General features: G+C 38.3%; 2 protein-coding genes across 3 annotated transcripts in view; one reads left to right on the top strand and one right to left on the bottom strand.

Annotated features, from left to right (window-relative positions):
* Positions 1-26,324, top strand: part of MYO19 (myosin XIX) — a 42,579-nt gene that overhangs the window by 783 nt on the left and 15,472 nt on the right. Inside the window, exons 1-12 of one of the 2 annotated variants that reach the window (XM_030536936.1) lie at positions 2,975-3,237; positions 12,662-12,847; positions 16,201-16,341; positions 18,393-18,537; positions 19,553-19,701; positions 20,261-20,374; positions 21,098-21,230; positions 21,545-21,614; positions 22,083-22,185; positions 22,437-22,533; positions 23,124-23,200; positions 24,008-24,098. In XM_030536936.1, the coding sequence (XP_030392796.1) occupies positions 16,330-16,341; positions 18,393-18,537; positions 19,553-19,701; positions 20,261-20,374; positions 21,098-21,230; positions 21,545-21,614; positions 22,083-22,185; positions 22,437-22,533; positions 23,124-23,200; positions 24,008-24,098 (991 nt within the window). In that variant the 5' untranslated portion in view covers positions 2,975-3,237; positions 12,662-12,847; positions 16,201-16,329. Of the gene's footprint in view, positions 1-2,974; positions 3,238-12,661; positions 12,848-16,200; positions 16,342-18,392; positions 18,538-19,552; positions 19,702-20,260; positions 20,375-21,097; positions 21,231-21,544; positions 21,615-22,082; positions 22,186-22,436; positions 22,534-23,123; positions 23,201-24,007; positions 24,099-26,324 lie in introns of those variants that run through there. The other variant, XM_030536935.1, reaches the window with a different exon arrangement.
* PIGW (phosphatidylinositol glycan anchor biosynthesis class W) lies at positions 5,079-10,311 on the bottom strand. Its single transcript, XM_030536944.1, has 2 exons — positions 10,233-10,311; positions 5,079-7,337 (listed from the first exon to the last, which is right to left on the bottom strand). Exon 2 carries the CDS (start codon positions 7,327-7,329, stop codon positions 5,809-5,811), a length of 1,521 nt encoding a protein of 506 aa, XP_030392804.1. The 5' UTR covers positions 7,330-7,337; positions 10,233-10,311; the 3' UTR covers positions 5,079-5,808.

The following is a 26,324-nucleotide window of genomic DNA, read 5'->3' as shown; positions in this document are numbered from 1 at the left end:
TATCATGGGTTACAGGCATGCCATTTTCCTGGTCTAGATTAGATTTGTCTAGCATGTTCCAAGATCACACCTTTAAAACCCAGCTGCAGATGAGGTACTGAGCTATACCATCACCTGTTAATAGGGCTTCTTATGTGTTTGCCTACATTATACAAGTATTAACAGGGTTTTACAGTCAGGTTAAGCTAACTCTTGAGCTAACACAATTGAAAAACGCTCCCTTGCTCAAAACAGGGCCTAACTATTCATGGACTAAACGTTCGGTTCTAAAAACTATGCCAGTTGCCTCAGGCCAGAAGTTGTTATACTTGTTAATGACAATAAGTAACATGAATTAATTGGCACTCTCACTAATTCAGTGATGAATGACTTACTTTATATAGCTTTAAAAATGGATGACTGATCCATGATGTGGAGTTCTGCTATCTTCCACATACTATGAATAGTTCATTGTTGGGACTGTGACATCAGAGATAAGAGCCAACCCCATCCCCTATTTCATCATTTATTTGCATACTACAATCCTATTGGTTTACAGAGCTCAACTGTTAGTCTTGTCCATTACAAACCAAACCTCTAGTCCTGCAATCAACAGGATGCTCCTGGAGTTGAACCCATGTTGAGTCAAGGGGGCACTGCATAGATACAGCAGGCCACCTCTAGGGTACATCTGTTCATCAATTTAAAAAATGTGATTGGCCTAGGTCATCTGACTCAGTCTGCAGAGCTGTAATACAGTAACTTCCCACTTAATGTTGTTTCGATCTTAGGTCCCTGCTCAATTACATAACATGCTCCATTTAAAATTGTGTAGTGCTTCGCTATAATGTTGTTCAGCTGCCTGTTTTGTCCACAGCTGGCAGCCCCCCATTAGCTCCCCTAGCCCCCCCAGAAAGCCTTCCCCCACCCTGCTGACAGACCCCATGGATCAGTGCCTTCCCTGTCTTCCTCCTGCCCACAGCAATCAGCAGGCTTGCGGCATTCAGGAGGGAGGGGGGAGGAGCGAGGATTTGGCGTGCAGGCTCCCCCTCCCTCCCCTGTCTCTTGAACACTGTAAACCAGCTGATTGCCATGGGCAGGAGGGAGGAGCAAGGACAGCAGCATGCAGAGTAAAGGAGGAGGAGGAGAGGGGAAGAAGAGGAGGGTTAAGGGTGGGGGTAGGCCGAGGGTTGAGCCCTCTGCCCCTGTTGCTTGCAGAGTAGGGGAAGCTGCCACTGCTACTGCACAACATGCTTCTCCTAGCCTAGAGCACCTTCAGCCTCCTTGCCTGCCTCATTGTCTCCAGTGCCAGTGGGCTGTGCCTGTGTGGAGTAAGGCAGGGGCACCTCCCAACTTATAGTACTGTGCTGTATGGCAAAGAAAAATTTCCCTGGAACCTAACTCCCCCTATTTACACTCATTCTTATGGGGAAATTGAATTTGCTTAACATTGTTTAGCTTAAAGTCACAATTTTCAGGAACATAACTACAGCATTAAGTGAGGAGTTACTGTATTGCTGTGTAGATGTTTGGGCTTGGGCTGGAGTCTGAGCTCTGCAGCCCTGCAAAGCAGGAAGGTCCAAGTTTGCTGACCTGGGCCAGCTGTGTCTATGCTTTGGGTCTTTTATTCCTGCATAGACATACTCCTACACTCTACCAGTTGCATGATCAGGGCCTAAACCTTTGCTCAGCAAAATGCAATTTAAATACCTTACCCTGCATGCTAGAGATAGTTTGTTGCTTGTACCAACAGACAATTCAACTTTATCATATCCATTTACATCCCTATCCTGTACTCAGGCAGAGGTCATTGTAGGATCTGGGCCTTAGGCTCCAACCCTCCAAACATTAATAGATGTGAGTAACTCTGAGTTTATGACTGATGCCTTAGTTTGATTGCCACCTAAACTAACACTTGAATCCTTTAAAATAAATATGTACTAATGATTAACAGAAAATTGTATTATAAATTAAGGCTGTCAATCACAGTTAACTCACACAATTAAAAAATTAATTGTGATTAAAAAATTGTGATTAATCACACTTTTAATTGCAATGTTAAACAAAATATCAATTGAAATTTTCAAATATATTGATTTCAAATACAACACAGAATACAAAGTGCACAGTTCTCACTTTATATTTATTACAAATATTTTCACTGTAAAAATGATAAATAGTATTTTTCAGTTCACCTCATACAAGTACCATAATGCAATCTCTTTATTGTGAAAGTGCAACTTTCAAATGTAGATTTTTGTGTTACATAACTGCACTCAAAAAGCAAAACAGTGTAAAACTTTAGAGCCTACAAGTCCACTCAGTCCTACTTCCTGTTCAGCCAATCGTTAAGACAAACAAGTTTACATTTACAGGACATAATGCTGCCCATTTCTTATTTACAATGGCACCAGAAAGTGAGAATAGGTGTTTGCATGAAACTGTTGTAGCCGGCATTGCAAGATATTTACATGCCAGATATGATAAACATTCATACGCCCCTTCATGCTTCAACCACCATTCCAGTGGGGAGTTTGTTACTGAACTCCTTGGAGGAGAATTGTGTGTCTCCTGCTCCATTTTACCCTCATTCTGTCATATAGTTCATGTTATAGCAATCTCAGATGATGAGCCAGTTGTAAGCAAGCTTCTTGTCTTAGCGATTGGCTGAAGAAGTAGTAGGACTGAGTAGACTTGTAGGTTCTAAAGTTTTACTTTGTTTTGGTTTTGAGTGCAGATTTTTTTGTACATAATTCTACATTTGTAAATTCAACTTTCATGATAAAGAGATTGCACTACATTGTTTGTATTAAGTGAATTGAAAAGTACTCTTTTTTACTGTGCAAATATTTGTAATAAAAATAATATAAAATGAGCACTGTACACTTGATATTCTGTGTGGTAACTGAAATCAATATACTTGAAAATGTATAAAACATCCAAAAATATTTAAATAAATGGTATTCTATTAATCTTTAAGTGTGATTAATTTTAATTGCTTGACAGCCCTACTATAAACTATTATGATGGGTAAACCAAAGATAACATTGACCCAAAATGTATAGTTGTCCCAAAGATAGTGGAGGAAGTTCTCTAATTCAGAGATGAACAGTGTATAGTTTGCAACTGAAAAGAATAAACACAAATCCCAGGTGACCAATATAGTCCTTGGCCCTGATTCTGCAATTGGATTTACATAGACAAAACCCTGTACCTATCCTGAATCCCATTGTACAAAGCAGAGCTCTACAGCACAAGGTGAGTCTGTCTACGTGCATGTGATTGAAAGAATGGGATTTTTAATTTGTAACAGTTTTTGAGACTTGCTATGTTAGTTGGCAAATTTCAATTATTGGGTTGGGCCACACTCTTCCCTATAAGTCCATTGAGTCAGCGCAGTAAGGATGAAATGAACCCTTTAATTCATAAGAACCTGAACAAAGATTTGTTAAATAAGTTTTTACCATTTGTATTGCATGTCTATCTAAGGTATTACTGAATGCCTTACAGTCTGTAATATAGTTATCCTCACATCTCTATGAGATAGGGAAGTACGACTATCTGCAATTTACAGATAGGGAAATGAGATATGAATGACTTGCCCAAGGTCACACACAAAGATTTTGGCAAAGGAGGGAATTGAACCTGGGTTTTCTGAGTGCCAGGCTGAAATCCTAAACCACTGAATTCTCTTTCCTCACAATTTGCAATTGATTTATATGCTAAGGAAAATTAACAGACTTCATAACGGAAAGGATTTCAGCTGGAAAAACTACAGTCCTAAGTAAGCTGTGATTTAAAATAATGACTTCAGGGAACAGTGCGTGGGACTGAGCACCCTTTCTTTTAAAATAAAGATGAAAGAGACTCAGCTTTCCCATCACTATTTTTATAAGCAGCTTTCATACCCCATGAGGAAGCATTTAGGGAAAAAAAACAAAGCTTCCCGCACCAAAAGCAGTGTTATATACACAAATTTTCAGTGAAAAGTTTTATTAATCTGTAAGTGTTTGTTTTATGGACCAATCTGTGTTTGTATTTCTGTTATCCAGGTTTTTATATTACATTCATAACCGAGTGCAAATTTAGGCTCTAGTCCTGCAGAAAATTATGCACATGCTTAATTTTACACATGTAATTACTCCCACTGAAGTCAAAGGTCTATAAATGTCTGTAAAACTAAGCATATGCTTAAATCTTTGCAGAATTGCAACCAAAGTTTTTTAAATATTCATTTATTCAATATAATTTACCTTATATATAAAATTATGTGCATCTAATACTTATTCATACGAAGGCCTTAAATTGATAAATTGTAGATATGTCTATATTTAGAATATTTATTTTCTCACTTCTTATCCAGGAATAACTGTTAATGTACGGGGTTTGGAGAGGGTCCCATATGAGGAAAGATTAAAGAGTCTAGGACTTTTCAGCTTGGAAAAGAGGAGACTAAGGCGGGGTTATGATAGAAGTATATAAAATCATGGGTGATGTGGAGAAAGTGGATAAGGAAAAGTTATTTACTTATTCCCATAATACAAGAACTAGGGGGTCACCAAATGAAATTAATAGGCAGCAGGTTTAAAACAAATAAAAGGAAGTTCTTCACACAGTGCACAGTCAACTTGTGGAACTCCTTACCTGAGGATGTTGTGAAGGCTAGGACTATAACAGCGTTTAAAAGAGAACTGGCTAAATTCATGGTGGTTAAGTCCATAAATGGCTATTAGCCAGGATGAGTAAGGACTGGTGTCCCTAGCCTCGCTTTGTCAGAGGATGGAGATGGATGGCAGGAGAGAGATCACTTGATCAGTGCCTGTTAGGTTCACTCCCTCTGGGGCACCTGGCGTTGGCCACTGTTGGTAGACAGGATACTGGGCTAGATGGACCTTTGGTCTGACCCGGTACGGCCATTCTTATGTTCTTATGACAGTGGCCCCAATCCTACAAACACTTGCACATGTGAATAGTCCTTTTGAATTCAATGTGTAAAGTTACTTTTGTGCACAGGTGTTTGCAAGATCAAGACAAAGGTCAATAAATAGTTTGTTGATAATACTTTAAAATTTGTTTTTAAAAATAAAGAGATCCAGACATGCAATTAAGGTGTTTATTTTTAAAAAAGTGTTACATTTCCCATAAGTTTCACTGGGTGATGATATCATTTGGTAAAAATAGGCTAGGAAGAATTAGTTTTTTTCAATAAATGTCAATTTCACTGTCACCACACAAAACAACATTTCCATCAATAATATTTGAAATTTACAGAAAGGCATGGTAAGAAAAATGCTGCTTGAAAACTTAGAGTTTGATTTAAGGATATTTATTTAGTGTATTCTGATGTTATATTGATAATTTGTGCATTAATGGCTATAAAGCTTTAACTTCTTGAATCTCATTGTCTACTGTCATTAAATGATTGTCTGACCTTCCCCAATGTCTGATCTCCATAATTTCCCACAACTGTGAACATTTAAAAAGATAAAAATACAAAAAAAAAAGCTTAAAACCCATAATTTTGCACACCTGGAAATTTAAGTTGGTAAACATAGGAAAAATGCTTAAAAATAAAAGTGAAAAAATAAAGAATAAAAATAAAAATTCAGGTTTTTTTTACACTGAATCCTGCCAAGATATATAGATATAAATCTTAAATACACAGTATACTACAAACCAGTGTGTTTGCACAGAAATAAATCTAAGACAAAATTTGTATTTTCTATTAAAATAATCACTTGAGCATGGCTAACAATAATGTTTAACAAAATAGAAATTTTATTTGTACACTTAAGATAAACAGTACTAGAACACAAGTAGTTTCAATAGTCACCAGCATTTTAATAATATATTTTTTGCGTGCAATATATACATAATTAAACAGTTAGTAAACATATACAAGTGTAGCACAAATAAGGTAAATGAGGTATTGCTGTGGATTGTATCTATCATCATATTCACTATGCCAGTCATAACATTTGCTAGCAAAAAAAAAACTAACTGATTTTTATCAATAGCATTAATTATGCAAATACTTAGCCACCTTTTCTCTCTTTTGACAGATGTGGGCTCTGAATCATGCTTTGTATCTGTATTAGGTGATTGTGTAAAATTCCAACAGCAAGGCACTCTAGACCCATTTACCAGAAGTTTTGTAAACACCAAAATAAGATCAGTTACTAAAAAACAGATTAAAAATATCAGGCACTGAGCAACTATCCAGATGCAAAAAGACAGATTAGCCATCCTGCGGGACACAGGCTCCACATAAACTTGAGACATATGAAGAAATATAAAGAGTATAAAAACTGTCAGCAGAAGGAAACATATTACTTCAATCCAGTCCCTGACTAAAGTTCTCTTCTTTAACACATATAACCCTACTTGTACACTAGCCATATAGATAGCCAGATACCCATAAAGAGAGAACACTCCTTCTCTGTTAGCATTTAAAAATCCAACCCTTGTATCTTTGCCATCGCTCCCATATAAAACAAACATCTTCAGATGGGTAGTGTCAAGAATAAACTGATAAAATACAGCAAGAATCACAGCAACAATCCATGATTTGTTGGTTGGAAACAGAGTTAAAAGTAGTGATGCTGTCATTCTCACAATTGCTAAAGTGAAAAAAAAATTCCAGTGCACTCCATACTCTGAAAAGTGTTCATGATACTCTACAGCTTTAACACTGATCAGTCGTCCCAGGCCAACAAAAACTAAAGGCCAAACAGATAACAACTGTCTTGCTAGACAGGAGAATCTGGATTGCACCACACCTGTTTTTTGCCTAACTTCAGGACAAACAAGAGCATTACCAAAAATAAAAGCTCCCACTCCAAAATCCATAGCTCCTGTTCCATAGGTCTCAGTTTTAGCATACCGTCTGGGGTACTGTGGAAAATCCACTGCTAGGATGTTGATTGCAGTTAACACATTGACATAAACACGAAACACGGTTATTGATGGAATGTAGTCTGGTTCTAAGCTAGTCTTCAGGAAATCACGTATGACTTGCTTAGGAGGAGTCCTGATATAATGATTTCGTCTGTTGTATATTTTATAGAATAATCCTGCACAGAAGGCCCCAATAGTTATAGGCAAAAGGGGGAGGACAGAGGACAAAATTGTACAGCAGAGCACAAAAGGAGCTACTAGCACTGTAAAGTCTAGTAGTAGATGATATTTCCTTGAACGTAAAGGTCTTCCATAGTGCAGATTATACAAAATTAACAGCAAACCTCTGCAAGCTATACACAGTGGAGCTAGAGTTAAACCTATTGAAATTTCCAGCAAACTCGTTCCATTTAAGTTACTGATAAAGGCTTCTTTCAGCAGCTTTTGTGACATTCTTCTTCCTATGCAAATAAAAATGTAAACCAGAATTAATTTTTGTAATGCAAGAATGTTTTTCAATTTTGTGTTTAATTTAGGCTCTGCTTCTTTTTACATATGGAAACATAAGACATTAAATAAAAATGATTTTTCATAAGTACCAACTTAATTTTAGTTACAGGTGAATTCTTTTTGCCTCTCAAAACATATGCTTCCCATAAGAAATCATGCAATGTCATAAGAAGTGTTTTGGCCATCTGGTTGGTTTTTAATGATTCTTAAAATATCTATTAATAAAAACAAAAAATAGAAGCACTCCCCCTCCAAGCCCGACACAATAAGAGGCCCGCTCCTGCAAACTTTTATGTATGTGCTTAACTTGGGACTACTCACAGTAGTAAAGTTAAGCACATGTGTAAGTGTCTGCAGGATTTATGACCAAGGTTTAGGATTACAAATTTCACAGTGAGACTTTGTTATAGTGAGACATTTAGAAGCAATATTTTTAAACATAGTTTTGTTACACCAAAGGATTTTTTTCTGAAAGTTATAAATGGTAAAATATATACGTAACTAGTGTCATAGCATTTATTACTTTAGAGAATACATTTAGAGGTATTAAATATGCTGCAGTAAAAGAAAAAAAGTTGTCACTATCTATTGGACAGCTGTTTGGTGGCATGTGTGGATTAAACTAGTGGCCTTCATGGAGTTCTTAATAGAGAAGACTCCAATCCTGCAAGTTACTCTACACTGGTGCAGTGGATTTGCCAACACAGAACAATCTGGAAGATTGTGGCCCCAGTGTCCACATCAGAAACAACACCATCACAATTTGCACCTTTGTTTCCATTCTCAGTGAAGAAACCAAATACAATAGAAACTGACTAAAGTATCTTCTTAAGGCCCCAGTTCTGCAAGCTGTTCCATATCGGCCTGTATGGAGCAGCATTCAGAAGGACCTACATTATACTGGAGGCATATTGGTGGGAAAATTAGCATTGTTCCTGTCCATGCTTCACTTGTTTTATGGATACATACAGAACATTTCAGTTAAACTAATCCCTAATTTTTCACAAGCACTAACAATAATTTTGCATATGATGTTAAATAATAAATTCAAAAGTTTACCAGTTGATGAAGCCAGGCAAGCAGAATGATTTAAACATGCATCAACTCAAGTTAGTAGATCAAACCCAGCAAAAGTTTTTGAAAATGGATTTTAAAAAGGCATATCAAACATAATAGTTTAAATTTCCACTAATACAATTTAAAAAAAAAGATTCAAGCAGCTTAATCAAACATTTTAAGGGGCACTGATGTACAGTGACAGCTGTCATGCTAAAATTCTTGGAGCCTTCACGTTTAGCAACCACACTCTTTCTCCTCTGTTTTCTCTTTTTTTTACCTAGAAAATTTCTCCAGCACAAGCCTTGTTTTCAAATGCTCTTAGAAGATGACTCCTCAGGGTTAAGAAATAACTGGAAGGGATCTCGTGAGGTCATCTAGTCCAGTCCTCTGCACTCATGGCAGGACTAAGTATTAAATTACCAGCTTCACCTTGTCTCCTTACCTCTGTAAATACTTTTGAAACTAGATCTATCTCCATCCACGGCATATTGTAATAATTCACCACCCTTGCTCTCTTAGGCCTTATACACATTTAACTTTACTACTGTGTTTGCAGTGGTGATGTAGCCATGTTGTTCCCAGGATATTAGATATAAGATAATAGCTTTTATTGGACTGACTTCTGTTGGTGAAAGAAATAAGCTTTTGAGCCATACTCAGAGCTTTTTCAGGTCTCAGAATCTTCCCCAGACCTGAAGAAGAGCTCTGTGTAAGCTCCTAAGTTTGTCTCTTTCACCAACAGAAGTTGGTTCAATTAAACAGTGGCTCTCAACCTTTCCAGACTACTATATCTCTTTCAGGAGTCTGATTTATCTTGTGTACCTGCAAGTTACACCTCACTTAAAAACTACTTCCTTACAAAATCAGACAAAAATACAAAAGTGTTACAGCACACTATTACTGAAAACTTGCTTATGTTCTCATTTTTACTATACAATTATAAAATAAATCAATTGGAATATAAATACTGAACTTACATTTCAGTGTATACTGCCCTATATATTATAAACAAATCATTGTCCGTATGAAATTTAGTTTGTACTGGCCTCCCTAGTGCTTTTTATGTAGCCAGTTGTGAAACTAGGGAAATAAATAGGTGAATTGATCTACCACCCAGAAGACCTCTGCGAACCCCTAGGGGTACACGTACCCCTGGTTAAGAACCACTGCAATAAAAGATATTAACTCACACACCCTGTCTGTTTAATTTTGTGAGTAGTTCCTTTGAAATGAACTACACATGGCAGTAAAGTTAAGAAAGTGCACAAGTGTTTGCACGATTGGGGCCTTACTTGATCTCATAATTCTTTAATTTAAACTCACAAAAATCATAACAAAGAACATTGCAAATATATAGCATACCAAGATACAGCTAAATTCAACTGATCAATCACTTCAGTTTTCGTATTGGACTCCTTGCCCTCCTAGTTTGTATTTTGTCTGTTTAGATTTTAAGACATTAAGGCCAGCGACCTGCTCTCATCTCTCTGTAAAGTACCAGGCACATAAATAGCACTATATAAATAATAGCAATAAATTATCCAAAATATTGCATTACATAACATTAAGTCAATTAAAATGAGTTCAAAGGCCGTTTTAAGCAATGGTTCCATCTAGTAGTTTCATTTCTTTACACTTTTGTCACACCCCACAAGGTATGACAGATACCAAGTAATTCTGGAAGAGCTCTAAGGCATTGTGCCAGCATATGAAAAATAATAACGGTTTATTTTAATAATTTCTATAACATCTGTGACTTTGACATTTATTATGCAGGAGATCCTCACCATGAGCGTTCTCTGTGCAGAAGGCAATTTGCTTGTTAAATGAAGTTCTTCCTCCCTGTCTCTGCAATCTACCATTAGTTTCACTCTCTCTCTCGCTGCGGCTTGCTTTAACTTCCGGTGGTAGCCTGCCAAAATTCAAATCTAGGAGGTAAATGAGGACTCTGTTTCCTCCAAACATTTTCACCATTAAGGGAACCAGTCTGGTTTACTTCGTTGCCTGATTCAACACACAGTGGTCTAATAAACCTCTTTTCTACTTAGTATAAAGCTGCCACCACGAAAAACAAATGGGGGAGGAGCCACACCTTACATTTTACTCATCTAAAAAGACAATATCTGATTATTTGCCACTACATAAAATGTTTTTGATTAGAGAGAGTGTGCAGGTGTGGAATATCTCTCTACCATCCCTCTTCATGTGCAACCCAAATATTTACCACTTTTCCACTCTTTTCTTCCAGAAATCTCTTCCAATCCAATCTAGGTGTTTATTGATCTACATCATGAGGATTTTCTGCTGCTTAATTATTTAAATATTATAAAATATTTTAAGATCCTGGGATGCAAGATATTCAGTAGAAATGCAAAGCATTGTTATGAAAAGACCCATTCCTAATTTTCTCTTTAAATGTCCCTTTTATACTTTCTAAATGTTGGGAGGGAAGGTAGAGAATATGAGAGTTGCCTAAATCCCCATACGCTTGTAAATACAAAGAGATGCAATTTACTTGCCTTTTTAGGGCCAAATGTCACCCTCAAATACGTACCTTCAATTCCCATTGAAGTCAGCTTTCCTTAATGTCAATGGGAATTGCAGATGAGTATACATAAGTGGAATTGGCAATTACTGTTTTGGTAAATTGATATACGATTATTACAATGACTTCTAAAACAATGTTTTCACAAAATATTGGAACATTTCATTTCGGAGCAGACTCCTAGGTAGAAAACTACTCTAGTACCTCCCCATTCCCAATTTTTGTTCTGCACTGAGCTTTTAAACACTTCATTTTCCTGCAAAACAGAAGAATGCGATACAGGCCTGATGCTCAAAAAATCAAAACAAACAAAAACCCCAGGATTGCTGTGCAGTTTAAAATGGGTGGAAATTTTTCTTCTGAGTTCTGACCCCCTATAATTTCCTGCTGTTTGACACACCTAAGTTCCAAGTCTTGCTGTTGGCTCCCATGAACATTTTGGTCCTTGGGTCCATCTATCTCCCATCAGTGACCCCCAAAAGCCATCCAGGGTAGGTGTTGTTGTCTTATATAAACAGAACATTTAAAACAACTTTTCTCCTCCCCCTGAGTGTTTATGGAATAAGAGGGTTGAGGGTTTGATGCTGAAGTAATCAGTTAGTTGTTTGAGCTTTATTGTTGACATATGAGGTTTCATGTGGTCTAGGCATTAGATTTTATGTGAAAAAATTGTTTGTTTTTAATTATTTTGAAGTTGGGAGAGTTAAAGATAAGCACTTAAAGTATCAGAGGAGTAGCCATGTTAATCTGGATCTGTAAAAAGCAACAAAGAGTCCTGTGGCATTTTATAGGCTAACAGAAATATTGGAGCATAAGCTTTCGTGGATGAATACCCACTTTGTGCATCTGACAAAATGGGTATTCACCCACGGAAGCTTATGCTCCAATAGTTGTGTTAGTCTGTAAGGTGCCACAGGACTCTTTGTCACTTAAAATAAAAATACTTGTATTTTTAGTTCTGAATGATAAATTACTGTCAATAGTTAGGGTCCTGATCCTGCAAAGCCACATGCAACTTCATGCATGTGACAGGCCTACTGAAGAAAATGGGACCGTTCACATGCCTAGTGGCAAGCATATACTTTAAGTCTTTGCAGAAGTGGGAAATGACATTTTAAATGTGGTATTTCTTGAAAGTGAGGCTATGGAAAAGGTTATAAAAAATTACTTAGCACTTCTAGGGGGCACTATTGACTATCAAGGCACTTTGCAAATATTAATGAATTAAGACTCTCGAATGATCCTTCTCTGGGACAGGGATCACCATTTTACAGATAAAGAAACTAAGGCAAAGTGAAGCCCCACTGCCACTTCCCTGGGTAACCAAAACACCCACAGGCCCTTTCCCTTAGCTTATGTACACGACCAATGCAGGCACATACAAGTTTGAGAGGAGGAAGTGGGAGAAAATGTTGCTAACATCTCTGCATTAGGGGCTGCATTTAAAGATTCAGGACAACAGCCCTGGGTTTGCTATGAAGCCCCTACTCCAGAGATCAATGCCAGCAACGTTCCCACCTCCACCCCCTTCCTCCTGCCTTTAAACCCGCGGAGGGAGGGAGGGAGAGCGCTGTAACCAGAGACACGTGGGTTCTTGGCGCCACGTGTTTCTAGCCGCCGTTGAATGAGGCTGGGAAGGCAAGGCCAAGGTTTTCGCATTCTTCTTTCCAGAGTCGCGCTGGGAGCTGTCTGCGCGCGGTTAGGGCGTGGGACGCTGCTCTTCTCTGGATTCAAACTGCAGCCTCCGCCCCTGCTCCTTCAGCTCCTCCTTCCTTGGCGAGCTCGGCTCAGGCAGCAGCTTTCTCTTTCCCGGCTGCCTGGGTGATTGCAGTCTCATGTCCGCGCCCTATGGAACGGGTGAGTCCTAAATTAGGGATATTTATTTTATTCCAGCTCTTTCCCCCCTTCCATTTAACGTCTGCGGCGTTCTCCCACGTCCCACCCTCTCCCCTGTTTAACATCTGATCTGCTCCTTCTCCCCCACCCCTTATCTCTAATGATCGGAGCGTTTGGGTCAAATTCTCTTCCCCAGCTGCACAAACTCGCCCTTATTCCCTCCACTTCACGCATTCTCAGATTAGGAAGAGATTGGTGAAGTGTGAGGGATGGGTGATATAGCCATGTACTTTAAACTTTTCTGCCATAGACTTTTCTAGAGGTGTAGAGTGTAAACTCTGTTTCAGCCCAATCCACAGAATTAACCACTCACTGACTATTTAAAAACAGCTTTCAACTTCAGACTGTCTTTGGGGTGCCCTTGAAAGCCTGATGATCATATTTAAAATAAGCAATAATAACTTAAATTAAAAATAAGGCTAACTGTTTTCCTATAAGGCATCCAGGATACATTTGTAGATTAGATAATTGTTGCAAATAGTTTGTTTTATGCACTACAGAAATATATCTTTATATAGGCACTATAGAAATTGAGTTTCCTTGATAAATGTCTTTTGGTAGCACATCTGGATTAGAGGGGGTTGTCTGTTTATTTTACATGTCCTTTTGCTTATGGAAGGGTAACACTAAACTGGATGCTAGCAAAGCCCATTCTGTAATGCCTAGACTGCAAAGAGATAATTTCAGTCAAGGTTAAATTGTGTGTGTGTGGGTGTGTGTGTTTTGAATATAAACATAATTAGGGATAACTTTAAATAAAACCTATTTCAGAGATTAATTGAAGGCAGAAAACAAGAAACTTTAAACACAATGCAGAGGATGATGAAAACTCACTCCCCTTTTTTAAAATCACTTGCTAATTGATTTCAGAGTAGCAGCCGTGTTAGTCTATATCTGCAAAAAGAACAGGCGTACTTGTGGCACCTTAGAGACTAACACGTTTATTATGCATCCGATGAAGTGGGTTGTAGCCCACGAAAGCTTATGCTCAATTAAATTTGTTAGTCTCTAGGGTGCCACAAGTACTCCTGTTCTTTTTGCTAATAGATGTTTCCGGTGTAGTCAGGAAAAGCTATTGCTTTGGTGGTGTGCTTGGATGGAACTATAGTCCAATAGGTAAAATACAGGATTGGGAGTCAGATCTGGACTCTGTTTTTGGTTCTGTCACAGATTTGCTGTGTGACTTTGGGCAGTATTTGATATCTGTAAACTGGAGCTGTTCTCTCCTGCCTGTTTCAACAGCTTGTAAGATTTAAATCAGTAGTTTGTAAAACACTTAAATATTTTAATAATGGAAGGAGGTAGAGAAGTGCAGAATGGAGTATAACAGTTACATGCATAACTGTTAATAACATGTTGCTCTCTAGCTCTTTCAAATTAAGGATCAGTGTTGTGTTAACCAAGCCTTATCTTTAAACACCACTTACATGAAACTAAAACCACAGCAGTTCACCCATCTAGGATGTGTGGTAGGAGAGATACAGTTATTGAAGCCTAGAGAATCAATCTTTTTTCATTGCTAGACTAAAAACAAGAAAGGTTAATCCCTATCTTTTTGCTTACTTCAACTGAAGTAAATCGGAACACTCCCTTTGATTTCAGCGGAAGCAGAATAAAGCCAGTAATGAGCAAGTATGTCTTGTTTTTACTGTAGGATGTAATTTTCAAGAGTCGCACCCTATCCAGAAATGCTCTGACATCACTGATGCTATCACTCACTTTTCCTATCAGATGTAACCGCAGGAATGAAGATAAACAAAATGTATTTTGATATTGAGAACTGTATAGTAGCTTTACTGCTCTTAATCCAAGAGAAACCAAGTAACTGATTTTGCAATAAGTAAATGTTCACACAACTTTTTCCTAAAGAACCTTTATTTCATTTTTTTTTCTTCAGTGAGTACAAAGAGAATTATAAGAGATGCACATAATAAATGTACTCGGCTAGGTCATGAACCTACTTCCACTCAAGTAAACAGCAAAGATCCTATTATTTTCAGTGGGAGTAGAATTGAATTTGTTGACCCCAAATTCCTAGGCCAGCTCCACAAAGGCATTGAGGGGCCTAACTCCTATTTGAATCAATGGAAGCTAGATGTCTAGATACAGTTTGAGGATCTGGGCCAAAATGATTTATGCTTTTGAATTGGGTTCTGCATAATACAATCAAGTTATTCACCTGGATTTCTGAGACTTAAACACATAATGAAAGTTGCACTGAAATACAAAATTTGTTAAAAATAGGACACTTAGGTCTGGTGTCACAGCATTCTGCAACTTTAAAGACCTTGATTCTGAACCTGTCTGGGAATCCTGAGAGCTTAACAAGTTCATGTTCACTGGGAAGTTTGGGTGAAGGACAGGATACCACCTGCGACTTCGTTCAGTACAGAGGTGTCTCTGAGGGAAGCTCTTGTCTGGTCTTCTGGCTGGATGAAATGAATTAGAAGTGATCTAACAGTAGGTCTAGGTCTACACTTCTGTAGAGAACACACATTAATGCAAACTGAATTGTAAGAATAGTTTGGGACAATGGAACAAGATGCCAGGACAGGTAGTGGAATCTCCTTTGCTGGAAATAGTCAAGACTAGATTTGACACTCATCTATTGATGTTGAGTGATTTAATGGTGATGGGTCAAACTGATCATTAGCATATGTCAATGAACCTGTGTAATTACATTGGCAATGAATTTGGCCCAATTAAAGCAACAAAGGGGAAGGCAGGATTAATGGGCCACTTGGTATCTGAATGAGCCCAGAAGAAATGGCTGTATACTTAAGGCTCTATAAGTTTAAGTAGTCAAATAAAAATGTATTTAACAGGCTAATTCTTTTGAAGCTAAGTAAGGAGTGCATATAAAACCAAGTAGCTCTTCATTCTACGTTTCCTAGTTAGGACACTTAAAACTCATTCAATTTGCTTCTTTCAGCCCCATGGCTGAAAATATTTTATGCCCCCTCTTTGGTAGTATGACTTGCTGAAGCTCATATGTTGGGAGTTTTAGTGGTGGGTTTGTGTGTGTTTTTGTTCGTTTGTTTTGTTTTTTTAATTATTCCCTTTACAGATCAAGCTGTTTAAACTTGGTTGGCTGAGGGCAAGCCAAGTATTTTTATTGTTCGTGTAACTATAAATATAAGCTAGCTAGAACCATTGTTAACTAACTCCTTATTCTGGTGAGGCTGGCTTCTCTAGGGAAAAAAAAATTTAAATTCATACTAGAATTTAGGTTTGAGTCTCCTCTCCAGGAAAGCCATACAGGATTCTATGGTTTGCACTACTCTTTCTGAAATAACAAAGTTGATTTCTTTTAGGACCTCCACTTTGACTTGGACAGGGTCCCCCAGTCTGAAGGCCTTCACTGTATCAACTCTGCTACCCAGGAGTCCTGTTTATAGAGCTTTACAAATTCACCCATACCCAGCATCAGACAACTGAATAATATGCCAAAACAGGTAAAATCAAGCCCCAATATTTAAACTTTGTCATGAAATAACTGACTGTAATCCACAATAGGAGACTGTTAAAGTATTCTCTTCCCTCCATCCCCCTCCCTTGTTTGCCCTGCAGCTGCTCCACAAATTTGTCAATAACCTCTAGGTAATATCGAGCCACTAGATCTGATCAGTTAAAGGTCTTGATCTGTGTTACTTAAAATTGTTTTTATATATGGCTGATAAAATGAGTAAAGTGAGTACTGGCAATTCATTAATTTAGGTAAGCCTGCATTCAGAGATGTAGCCAACTACAACTGGAAATTGTAGATTACAATAGACTATCACTATTTTTAATCATCATTCAAATTAATTTTTCAATAACATTATTAAAAACTCAGACAGAAGGGAAAAGGGCACATTTTAAGAGTTGATCCTATTCTCGAATATTTTTGCCTTTAGCCATACATATCAATAGATGAAATTGAATGCAGGGAAGCTGGGCTAACTAATACAAGCCAGCAAAAAGGAGCCTCCTTTTCCAGGACTTAGTACGGCTAGCTCTGCAATGGAGTTTGCAACAGTTTATCTACCATAAACATTAAACAGTAAACAAATGAGAGGGCAGGGGGAGAACAATGCATATTTTTCCACAGCTGGGGGAATCTACAAGAACAAATCTCTAGTATTATCTGAAGAGCAGTAGTTGGCTTTGTGTAGTTCAGCATGTCTAGCTGTGAACTCATTGGGTCCCTTAATGCTCATACATGGTATGATAATGAAAACCATTATTCATGTCAATATTTGGCCTACTCTCTTCTCATTCAACTTTACTGGTAAGCACATTTTTATTGGTATGCTATAGAATTGTGCACGACTTTAAATTCAGTTATATCCAGTCTGGAAAGAGATTGGAGATCCCCAAGTGGCTATATTAATTGTGAGGAATTATTATTCTAGTTTGTATATTATTCCTGCAGAGCCGTATGTGCAAGTGGGTGTTTAGAGGATGTTATTTGTCCATTTGAATGCTGCTGAGGTCAGTTAACAAATTGTATTTGCTAATTCAGAAGCTTGTTGGTATAAACAAAATCCAGTGTGTCAAGACGTGGTCAACTTGTAATGCTAATGATAGTTACGTAATCTGGGGGCGAGAAGAAGAAAGAATGTTTGCAGGAAGGAATGCAAAAATGTGCATTTGCCCTTCCTTCCCCCCCCCCCCCCAAAACCCACCCAAACCCAGCACCTGAAACCGGTGTGTACTGGCTGCACTTTCCATTATTATGCTTAACAGACAAGTGACCTTTCAAACAGTGTTTTCAAGGACACTGGAGCCAAGAGGCTCAGATTAAAGTATTTAAATAAGTTATATGTGGAGAGCCAAATTCTGGTTTGATGCAGACAAAGTAGTATAACCCCTCCATTCGCCTCTCCAGATGGGCATGTATATATTGCAAAACCATACTTGTGGAGCACCATGTTTGGCTCCAAAAAATGCAACCCTGGGGAACCTCCATTAGCTTGAATACTTCTGACAACTAATATGATCTAGGCAGCAGCCATTAAGACCAATAAACCATCTTCTTGAGTCATATGTTGTGTTGAGTATATGATGTTCAGAGGATTCAAAATCTCCTGATCACGAACCACTGTGTAAGTGTATCTGTTCTTAAAGAATCACAAAGTTGCCAATACCAAGAAGTATACATCTAATGACAGATTTATCCATGGTGACATTCCTTTTGAGTCAGAATTACACCAGGGCTGAATTCAGCCCCTAAAAGTTGTCATTAGTTCATGATCTCTCATGCATCAAATAAACACTTTCTAAAGTATGTATAAAGAGTGAAACACAACTTCCACGGTACTGATATATATAATATTTAATACTTTCTGGGCAGAGAAGTCAGACCAGTAGTAAAAATGTGCTGAGTTTCTTGCTAAGACTGCACTTAAATCAATTCTGCTTTATTTGGAAACTGGAAAGGGACTTTAAACTGCAGTTGAAGAGGTGAAAGTCCACCTAGGTGTTCAATCTATTACTGGTGGTCTCTTTTATCTCTGTTTTCCAGGTGAATGGCCCAAAGAGAGATCCTGCCATCCAGAATGAGCTCAATGACTCATTCAAAGAAGAGGTTAAAGCTTTTCTGAGTGATGAAGATAAACTGCATCTCTTAGATGACCTTACCAAAGTTAATCCTGTAACCACAACAACGGGTCAGTATTTGTGGCCATCAGAGACATCTCCTGAAAGGTTGCTTCACTTCACATAACAAATAACTGTCAACATGTACTGTAACAAGGTGGATGAGGTAATATCTTTTATTCAATCAACTTCAATATATTTGAAAGATATTCCCTATCCACCTTGCCTCTCTAATATCCTGGGACCAACATGGCTACAACAATACTGCATACAACATACTTGTGCTCACCTATTCTGATCCTGGTAATGCTAGCATGAAGATAGTACCTGTGGACATGATCCAGAGTCTGTTGAAGTCAATGGAAAGATTCTTGTTGACTGGAGATCAGTCTTTAAACTTGGCTTGATCAATATTCTTTAGCATTGCTTTGAACCCACACTGGTCTCTCAGCAACATGGAACTAAGATTTAAACAAAAAACTTTTCTTCTACTACTGGATGGCTCTTACATGGCTATCCAAAAGGATTTTGTGCTTTCAGTCCAGTTTCTGTTAACAGATTTCCGTATCTCAAGACACCATCACAAACAGTAGAGCCCTCTTACTGTAATAGTCTTAGCAGAGAAGCCCAGGATTGAAATCAGGCTTGGAAACTACAGTCTCCACTTAACTTTAAAAATGGTCCTTTGTAGACTCAGATGAGGCATATTGATACAATGTGGCAAATTCTCCATTGTTTTCTCCTTTTTCTGTGAATGAATAGATGATTCAATCTCCAGGGCTGTGTATTTGGAACCTATAATGAGAATGCATAAGAAATTAATTAGTCAAATTTGATGTTCTTTAAATTCTTGTTTTTAAGAAAATAAATGAACCTATAAGAGGAATATTTGTTTCTGGTAGACATGCTAGAAATTCTTATTTGACCATTCTCAGACTCTGATTTAAATCAGATTTTTACAGTCTGTGAACTGGCAAAAAAAAAAAAAAAAAGCATTTGCCTAAAGATTTCTTCTACAAATAGCACTAGGGAAAACAAAATACATTTGTTCTGAATAATTGCTAATAGAACATATGTTTGTTTCAGTACTGAAATGTCTTCAAGCAAGGTACACAGTAGATGTGTTTTATACATATGCTGGCTGCAGTCTTGTGGCCATAAATCCATTTCAATCTATCTGTCGCCTCTATACGCCTGAGCTTATGAAAGAGTACCATGCTGCACTTCGTCCTCAGGTAATGGTGGTGACTGGTCTTCTTACAAAGCAAAAGAGATGAAAAGTCATCCAAATCTGACCCAATAAACCAGCTATGTTAGAATCTCTTCTAGCAAAACCTATATGCTTTATTCAGCCAGGGCTCTTTTACAGACCTGAGCATTTTTACCTCTCCTCTCTCCCCCCCACCCCACCGTTGGCCAGGTTCATTCATTCTTATGGTGTATAGTTAAGTGTGCGTCTCAAATTTTAGTTTTAAGATAGGGCTGTATGTAGAAGAGAGAGATGGTTGATATTTCTGTGCTCAAATTCTTAAGTTGACTAGAGGAAGAGACAGAATATTCTAGTGACCTGAGCGTGAGGCTTAGTCAGAAACTCCTGAGTTCTAATTCTTGTTGTGTGGCCTTAGGTTACATAGCTTATCCTTCTGCTTCTGTTTCCTGGGCCCAAATTCTTCTTTGGTTCAGTTCTATTTCCCTACCTCACTGGGCTGGTGAGGATTAAGTAATAGAATCTGCTTTGTTTTAAACATAACTGTTTTCTTTTCCAAACAATATATATACTATTTTTATTGTTAGGAGCTGAAACCTCATATCTTTGCTGTGGCTGAACAGACCTACAGAAATGTTGAAAGCCAGATTGAACCAATAAACCAGTCTATAATTGTTAGTGGTGAAAGTGGTGCTGGAAAGGTAAGCGTAGGATTTTTTTTTCTTTGCCTCCCCTTTTTAATCAGGCCACTCTTCTGACATTGCTAGCATGTTCTGAGACATTAATGTGGTACAAAGCATTTCAGCTAGCTCTCTAATTTGAGGAAGAAGGAAACATAAATACAATTGGTACAGAATACAGCAGGCAACCATAAGCCATTATAGTACGGGGGAGGAGGTGAGAAGGGGAATGAGCTCTGGTTCAATTCAAACAGGCCATGCTCAGTAAAACTGCATTCTGGACCATATTTGTAGTTCTTGATAGAATAAAATTCCTATTGAAATCAAGGTAAAGATAGCTGAGTTTGGCCCTTTGCTAGGACTAGATATGATTTAGCGTAAGCCCCACATGTCAAAACACCCACAAGGTTTGAAGAGTTCAGCTTCTAACTCTGACCCTGATTCAACAGTCCATCTCTGCTCAGCAAAGCACTTAAGATGGCTATAGTTCACATACAGCTTTGCTTAACAGAATAGCTGTCAATTCTGGCTATGCTTCAGAATAGCTGTACCTTCATTTTTCTTACAAGAACCTAGTCCAGCAAGGCACTTAAGCTTGTGCCATAAATTTTGAATAATCACTTTCCTCAACACAATCACTAGCTGCACAATGTTATTTTCTAATAGCCAAAGCTCTTGTCAGATGTGCATCTAATTAGTAATGTGAGAGCAGACAAAGGCCTATTGTCAAGATTCTCTTTTTAGACTTGGACTTCCCGATGTCTTATGAAATTTTATGCTACTATTGCTGCATCATCTACCTCTCCTAAAGGCAATGAAACAGTGGAGAGGATAGAGAAGAGAGTGCTGGACTCCAACCCTGTTATGGAAGCTTTTGGTAAAGACTTTTTTTTTTTTTTTTTTTTTTTTTTTTAGTGTCAAAATTAAGGGAAAACAAAACCATGATTATATTGTAAGTGTGTGTGTTGGTTTTGTGGGGTGTGGTGTTTTTTATGGTACAAACCTACACTATCCCCCATTATTCCTCTTTAAAAAATCACCTCTGAAATATTCAAGCAGCATGCAAATCATCCTATATATTTGTGTGTCCCCAAAAGAAGAGAAGAAAATTAGCTCTGTGTTTTTGTTTTGTTTCCCCATTGTTGGAGAATAATTATGCTTTGTGTGTCCCCACTCCTGGTAACTTCACAGGAAATGCATGTACTCTTCGGAATAACAACAGTAGCCGTTTTGGAAAATATATCCAGCTTCAATTAAACAGGTATTAATTGTTATGTAAAATGCTCAAGCTGTGTGGTGGTGGGTGTTTTTTGTTTTTTTTTTTGGTTTTTGGTTTGTTTTTTTTTGACCTTCACAACTTTCTCTTCTTGCAAACATATGTGTCTCGAGTCTTCCACAGAACATGGAATGGAGTGGCTTTTTATAATGTACCTTGGTATATTGGGATGAATTAATGTTTCCTGGATTTACCTAGTACATTGTCAACACTTAAAAGGACATCTATCTTGCAGGATAGCTTTTCAGTACAGAAGACTGTACCAATGGACTACTCTGCACTTGCATGGCTAATCAATTTAAGAACCCTATCGTAGTATCTTTCATAAAGTAAAGACACCAGAAGCTTAAAACACTATTAAAAGTTTAGGGGTGCCTTGCATACTGTGTGACAACAGGCTGTGCATAGGACTTCTGTTTTTGAGGGCATATGCTAACATGTTTATTTCTCTAGATCACAACATCTGACTAGTGCTTCCATCCAAACATTTCTATTGGAGAAAACCAGAGTTGCTTATCAGGCTCCATGTGAAAGGAATTTCCATATTTTTTATCAGGTTTGTTCTAGATTAATTTATCTAGATATTTCTAAAGTACATTAGTTGACGGAACCATTAGATCTGGCAGAAGATCTACTTGCAACTTCCTATTGTTTAGAACAGTTCAGTTTTTTACTCACGGTTTAAATTCAGTTTTCTGGATCTTGTGTTATTGCATTAAGTATGTTCCCAGTTGGCTAATCATCACTCTGCCATTTATGTTTCATACAACATTAGGATTCAGTAGTCTCTTCTGTTTTTGTTGCAAGATCACAAAAGGTGCCACAAAGGATGAAAGACTGGAATGGAACCTGCCTGAGGGTGCCAATTTCTTCTGGCTGCCAAATTCTGAAAGAACGCTGGAAGGTAAGATTTTAAAGTTGACAACTGAGACTGATACGAAAGGTTTAACTGTTGTATGTAAAATATTAATGGCTCATAAGAAAAATCGCTCAAGAGAGACTTACAGCTCTGATACATTGGATTTATGTTCTATTTTCACAAAGCCACCTGCCTGACTCTGTTCAGATTTCATTTTGCACTGTTAAGAATTTGTACTTGGCATAGAATAGCAAATTCTGATCCAGGGCCTCTGCATCTCTCTGAGGCTAAGTTTACAAACCTTGTGTGATCTCTGGCTACGTTAGCAACTTGCTACCTAACCTCCTAGGGCCCACAAAGGCTCAATATTAAGTCACTCGGTGACAGTAGTATAATTGATAGTATGACTTCTGCTCTTTTAGTTTGGCAAAGCAGATGTTCTTGTGCTTGCAGCTGATACTTTCAAAGGGGTGCCCAACCACCTTAGGCTCCTTTGAAAATTTCAGCTGTCCTGTGGACACTGTCCTTTTGAAGGGATGAGTGTGCTGTTGAGTGGCTTGTTGGTGGGTGGGGGTGTGTGTGTTTTTGGTTCTGTTTTTTTTTTTTTTTTAATAACAGCTGTTTTGGCTTTCCAGAGGACTGCTTTGAGGTGACCAGAGAGGCAATGTTTCACTTGGGCATTGACAACTCCACACAGAACAATATTTTTAAGGTCAGATAAAAACACTGTAAATTCATCTTTGAAACTAAGGATCTGGTTTGCATATGGTTGGTTGTTTGGCGTGTGATCAGTCTTAGTATGAAATCCTGCAGTCCTTGCCTTACCAAGAAAATCTCCTCCTACTGATTTCTCAGGCAAAGATCCCATTAGTAAGGACTGCAGAGTTTGACTTGTTAACAGAAAATCCTAAGCCTGAGTGAGAATCCTGGGTAAGGAATCCTACCCTGCCTTCCCAAGACTGTGGAACCTGTTTGGCTATTGTTGCAGTGGTCAACACAACTTCTGTGTTTCTTCTCTGCGGGTGGGGAAAGTGGCTCTCCTCTGGCATTCCCCAAGATCTTTTGGAGGATCCTGCCCACTCTTGGCATCTGTTCAGCTGCATTTAGAGCTCTTGCTAGCAGCAGAGCAGGATGGCAGGATGATGGGGAGGATGTGCTTTTAATTCTTCATTTCAGCAGTTGACTGCATTTGTTCAACAGCGTTTTGTAGACTGATGTTAAACCAACAGTAGTTCTTTAGTATAGCACCTGCGGTTAGGTCATACTATCTAATGTGTAAAAGTTTTAACTTCCAAAGGCTCAATTCTGCTCTAAAAGTAAATGGTAGAATTTTCATTTACTTGAATAGTGCAGGGTCAGGAGCTAAATTAGTGGCTTTAAAAATATGATTTCTGGCTTGCATATTTGCACAAATGTTTCAGCTGCTGTCCTTTTCATCTGTGGTATTTGGAACCCAGATGCCTTCAACAATGGTAGGTGAATCTGAACTCCAGAATTCAAATGCCTCTTTATGTTGCAGATATTAGCAGGACTTCTACACCTTGGTAACATTCACTTCTCTGATTCAGTGGATGAATCCCAGCCTTGTGAACCAGAAGATAATGCTAAAGGTGAGGCCCCAAACATACATAGCTTTAGTGTTTGCTTTCCTATTAGGCACCAGAAAGATCTGATGATGTCAGAAGTACATAATTTCATATACTGTACTCTTCCTTTCATTAGGAGGCCAAAGCGGGGACAGGAATCAAGAACTGTCACTTAATTGTATCCACTCCATTATTCCTCTATCTGTTTTTATAAAACATCAGAATGCTGCACAAACACTAATGTAATCGTCCCACCCCTGTAAGAGACCAGGGGAACTGAGTGATTTGTACAAAGGCACAGAGTGAGTTGTTGGCAGAATCATCATCTTTGTTCCAGTCGTATACTCACACTGTGGCCCCCAGAGACAGAGACACCTAGACTGGAGGTTTTATGTATTTTATGTGCTTAAATATTCAGGTTGTAATTCCATTTTGAGATTCCAATCTGAGCAAGTCTGTCAAATTGCAGCCTTTTATATACCTTAGATACTTTACAAGGGAGAACCTATATTGAACTTCTATCTGTAAAAGATCTCTATGACCTAAATTTTAAATGGCCCCAGTTTTCCATGGAACTGACAGTGGCCTAATCAGGAAGGCTTCATATTTCTGTTTCACAAGTTCTGACACATTCCAATGGCTTTAATTTGGGCCCAATAATTTCTAGTATACTTCAGCTGCTTTTTTGAGTTAAGATTTCCTTGTGCAATGTACGCAGAAAATTTAGACTCCTACTATGACAGGGTTAAGTTCTCTTAATTATGCCAGATACCTTTCCTATTTTAGTAGCAATAATTGTTTGTGTACTACCCTTCATGGATTTAGAGACCTCTTTAGGCAGTGCAAATTGGGGTTTATGTGTGATGACAAAATAAATAGTCAAGGGTATATCTTAAGAGAGAGGGTCTAATTTTGGGTGGCCAGTTTTAGACTCTGCATTTTAAGCCCAGGTATCAAACTCAGGTTCAAGCCTAGCCCCCATTCTGTCTACACACAGACTGTGCTAACCCAGGGACCCTTTGGGATTTGTGACCATGCTGCCTGTGGGAGGCAGCTGGGATCACTCAATCGGGGTGAACTGCAAACAGAATGGGGCAAACAAACACCAAATGCTGGTGGATATTCTAATACTTAGATTTACCAAACCAGCACAAAACAGCTTCTGTAGTACCTCACTGGTTACTCAAAAGTCCAAACAATGCAGTTCCCTTAAGCTAGACAGCCTCAGGCCTCCAGCCAGACACACATCAAACATATGATGATAACTAAAAATCTTATCTCACCATATAAAAGAAAAGGTTCTCCCAACCCCAAAGGGTCAGCCACACACCCAGGTCCAATTATAACTTAGATCTTACCCAAAATACACACTTATAGCCAATTCTTGTTAACTAAACTAAAATTTATTAAAAAAGGAAAGGGAGAGAGGGTTGGTTAAAATATCAATATACGTACAAACTTGAATTCAATTCTTAAGGTTCAGATACATAGCAGAGATGAGCTTGTAGTTGCCAAAAGTCCTTTGGGCTATAACCTATTTCTAAATGCCCATATTCAGGGTGGCTCCCGCCAATGACTAGGGATCTCAATCCTTATGGCTTAAGGTTTCCCCTTCTTGAAACCCAAAGCAGATCTGAGATGGATTGTGTCCCAGGGTTCTTACACATTTCCAGCTGCCTTTTGGCCTGGCAGTTAGCACAGGGTAATTTATCCATTAAACAGTTCAGATACAGGTTACCACAACCTTCAAAGAGACATAGAGACAATAATACTATTTCACTCAGTGTCTTCCTAAATGTTAATATTCCTTTTTTGATCTTTGAATCAAAGCTATAGCAATAGACAAGACTTGTTTGCTCAGGTCTTGTGATGTAAGCAAGCATCTACCCTTCTATCTCTAACAGTGCAGGCTGCATTTCAAAGCTCTGTTCATGTACATATCTTCCTAACAAGTCTCTAAAGTTGAGCCAGGTGTCAGGTCCAGTCTGTGAATTAACTAACTCTTTCTGGGCCTGTTGCCTTTCAGTGAGATGTTATTATATTACACTCAGAACGTCACAGGGTTCAAGCCCTCTTGCTTTGCAGTGTAGATGCAGCACTACTGGACTCATGCTCTGAGAGTCCACCAAAATTGTCCCACAATCCCATGGGTCAACTTCCTTTGTCCTCTGGACAGTCAAGCTTTCCCACTGCACTGTGAACAAAAGGCTAGAGCAGCTACATTTTGGGTGGGCATCAGGAAGTCTGGAA

The sequence above is a fragment of the Gopherus evgoodei genome, chromosome 17 (assembly GCF_007399415.2).
Source record: "Gopherus evgoodei ecotype Sinaloan lineage chromosome 17, rGopEvg1_v1.p, whole genome shotgun sequence".
In the NCBI taxonomy this organism is placed as follows: Eukaryota; Metazoa; Chordata; order Testudines; family Testudinidae; genus Gopherus; species Gopherus evgoodei.
Note: the sequence above shows the minus strand (reverse complement) of the source record. Positions and strands in the feature narration are given on the sequence as shown.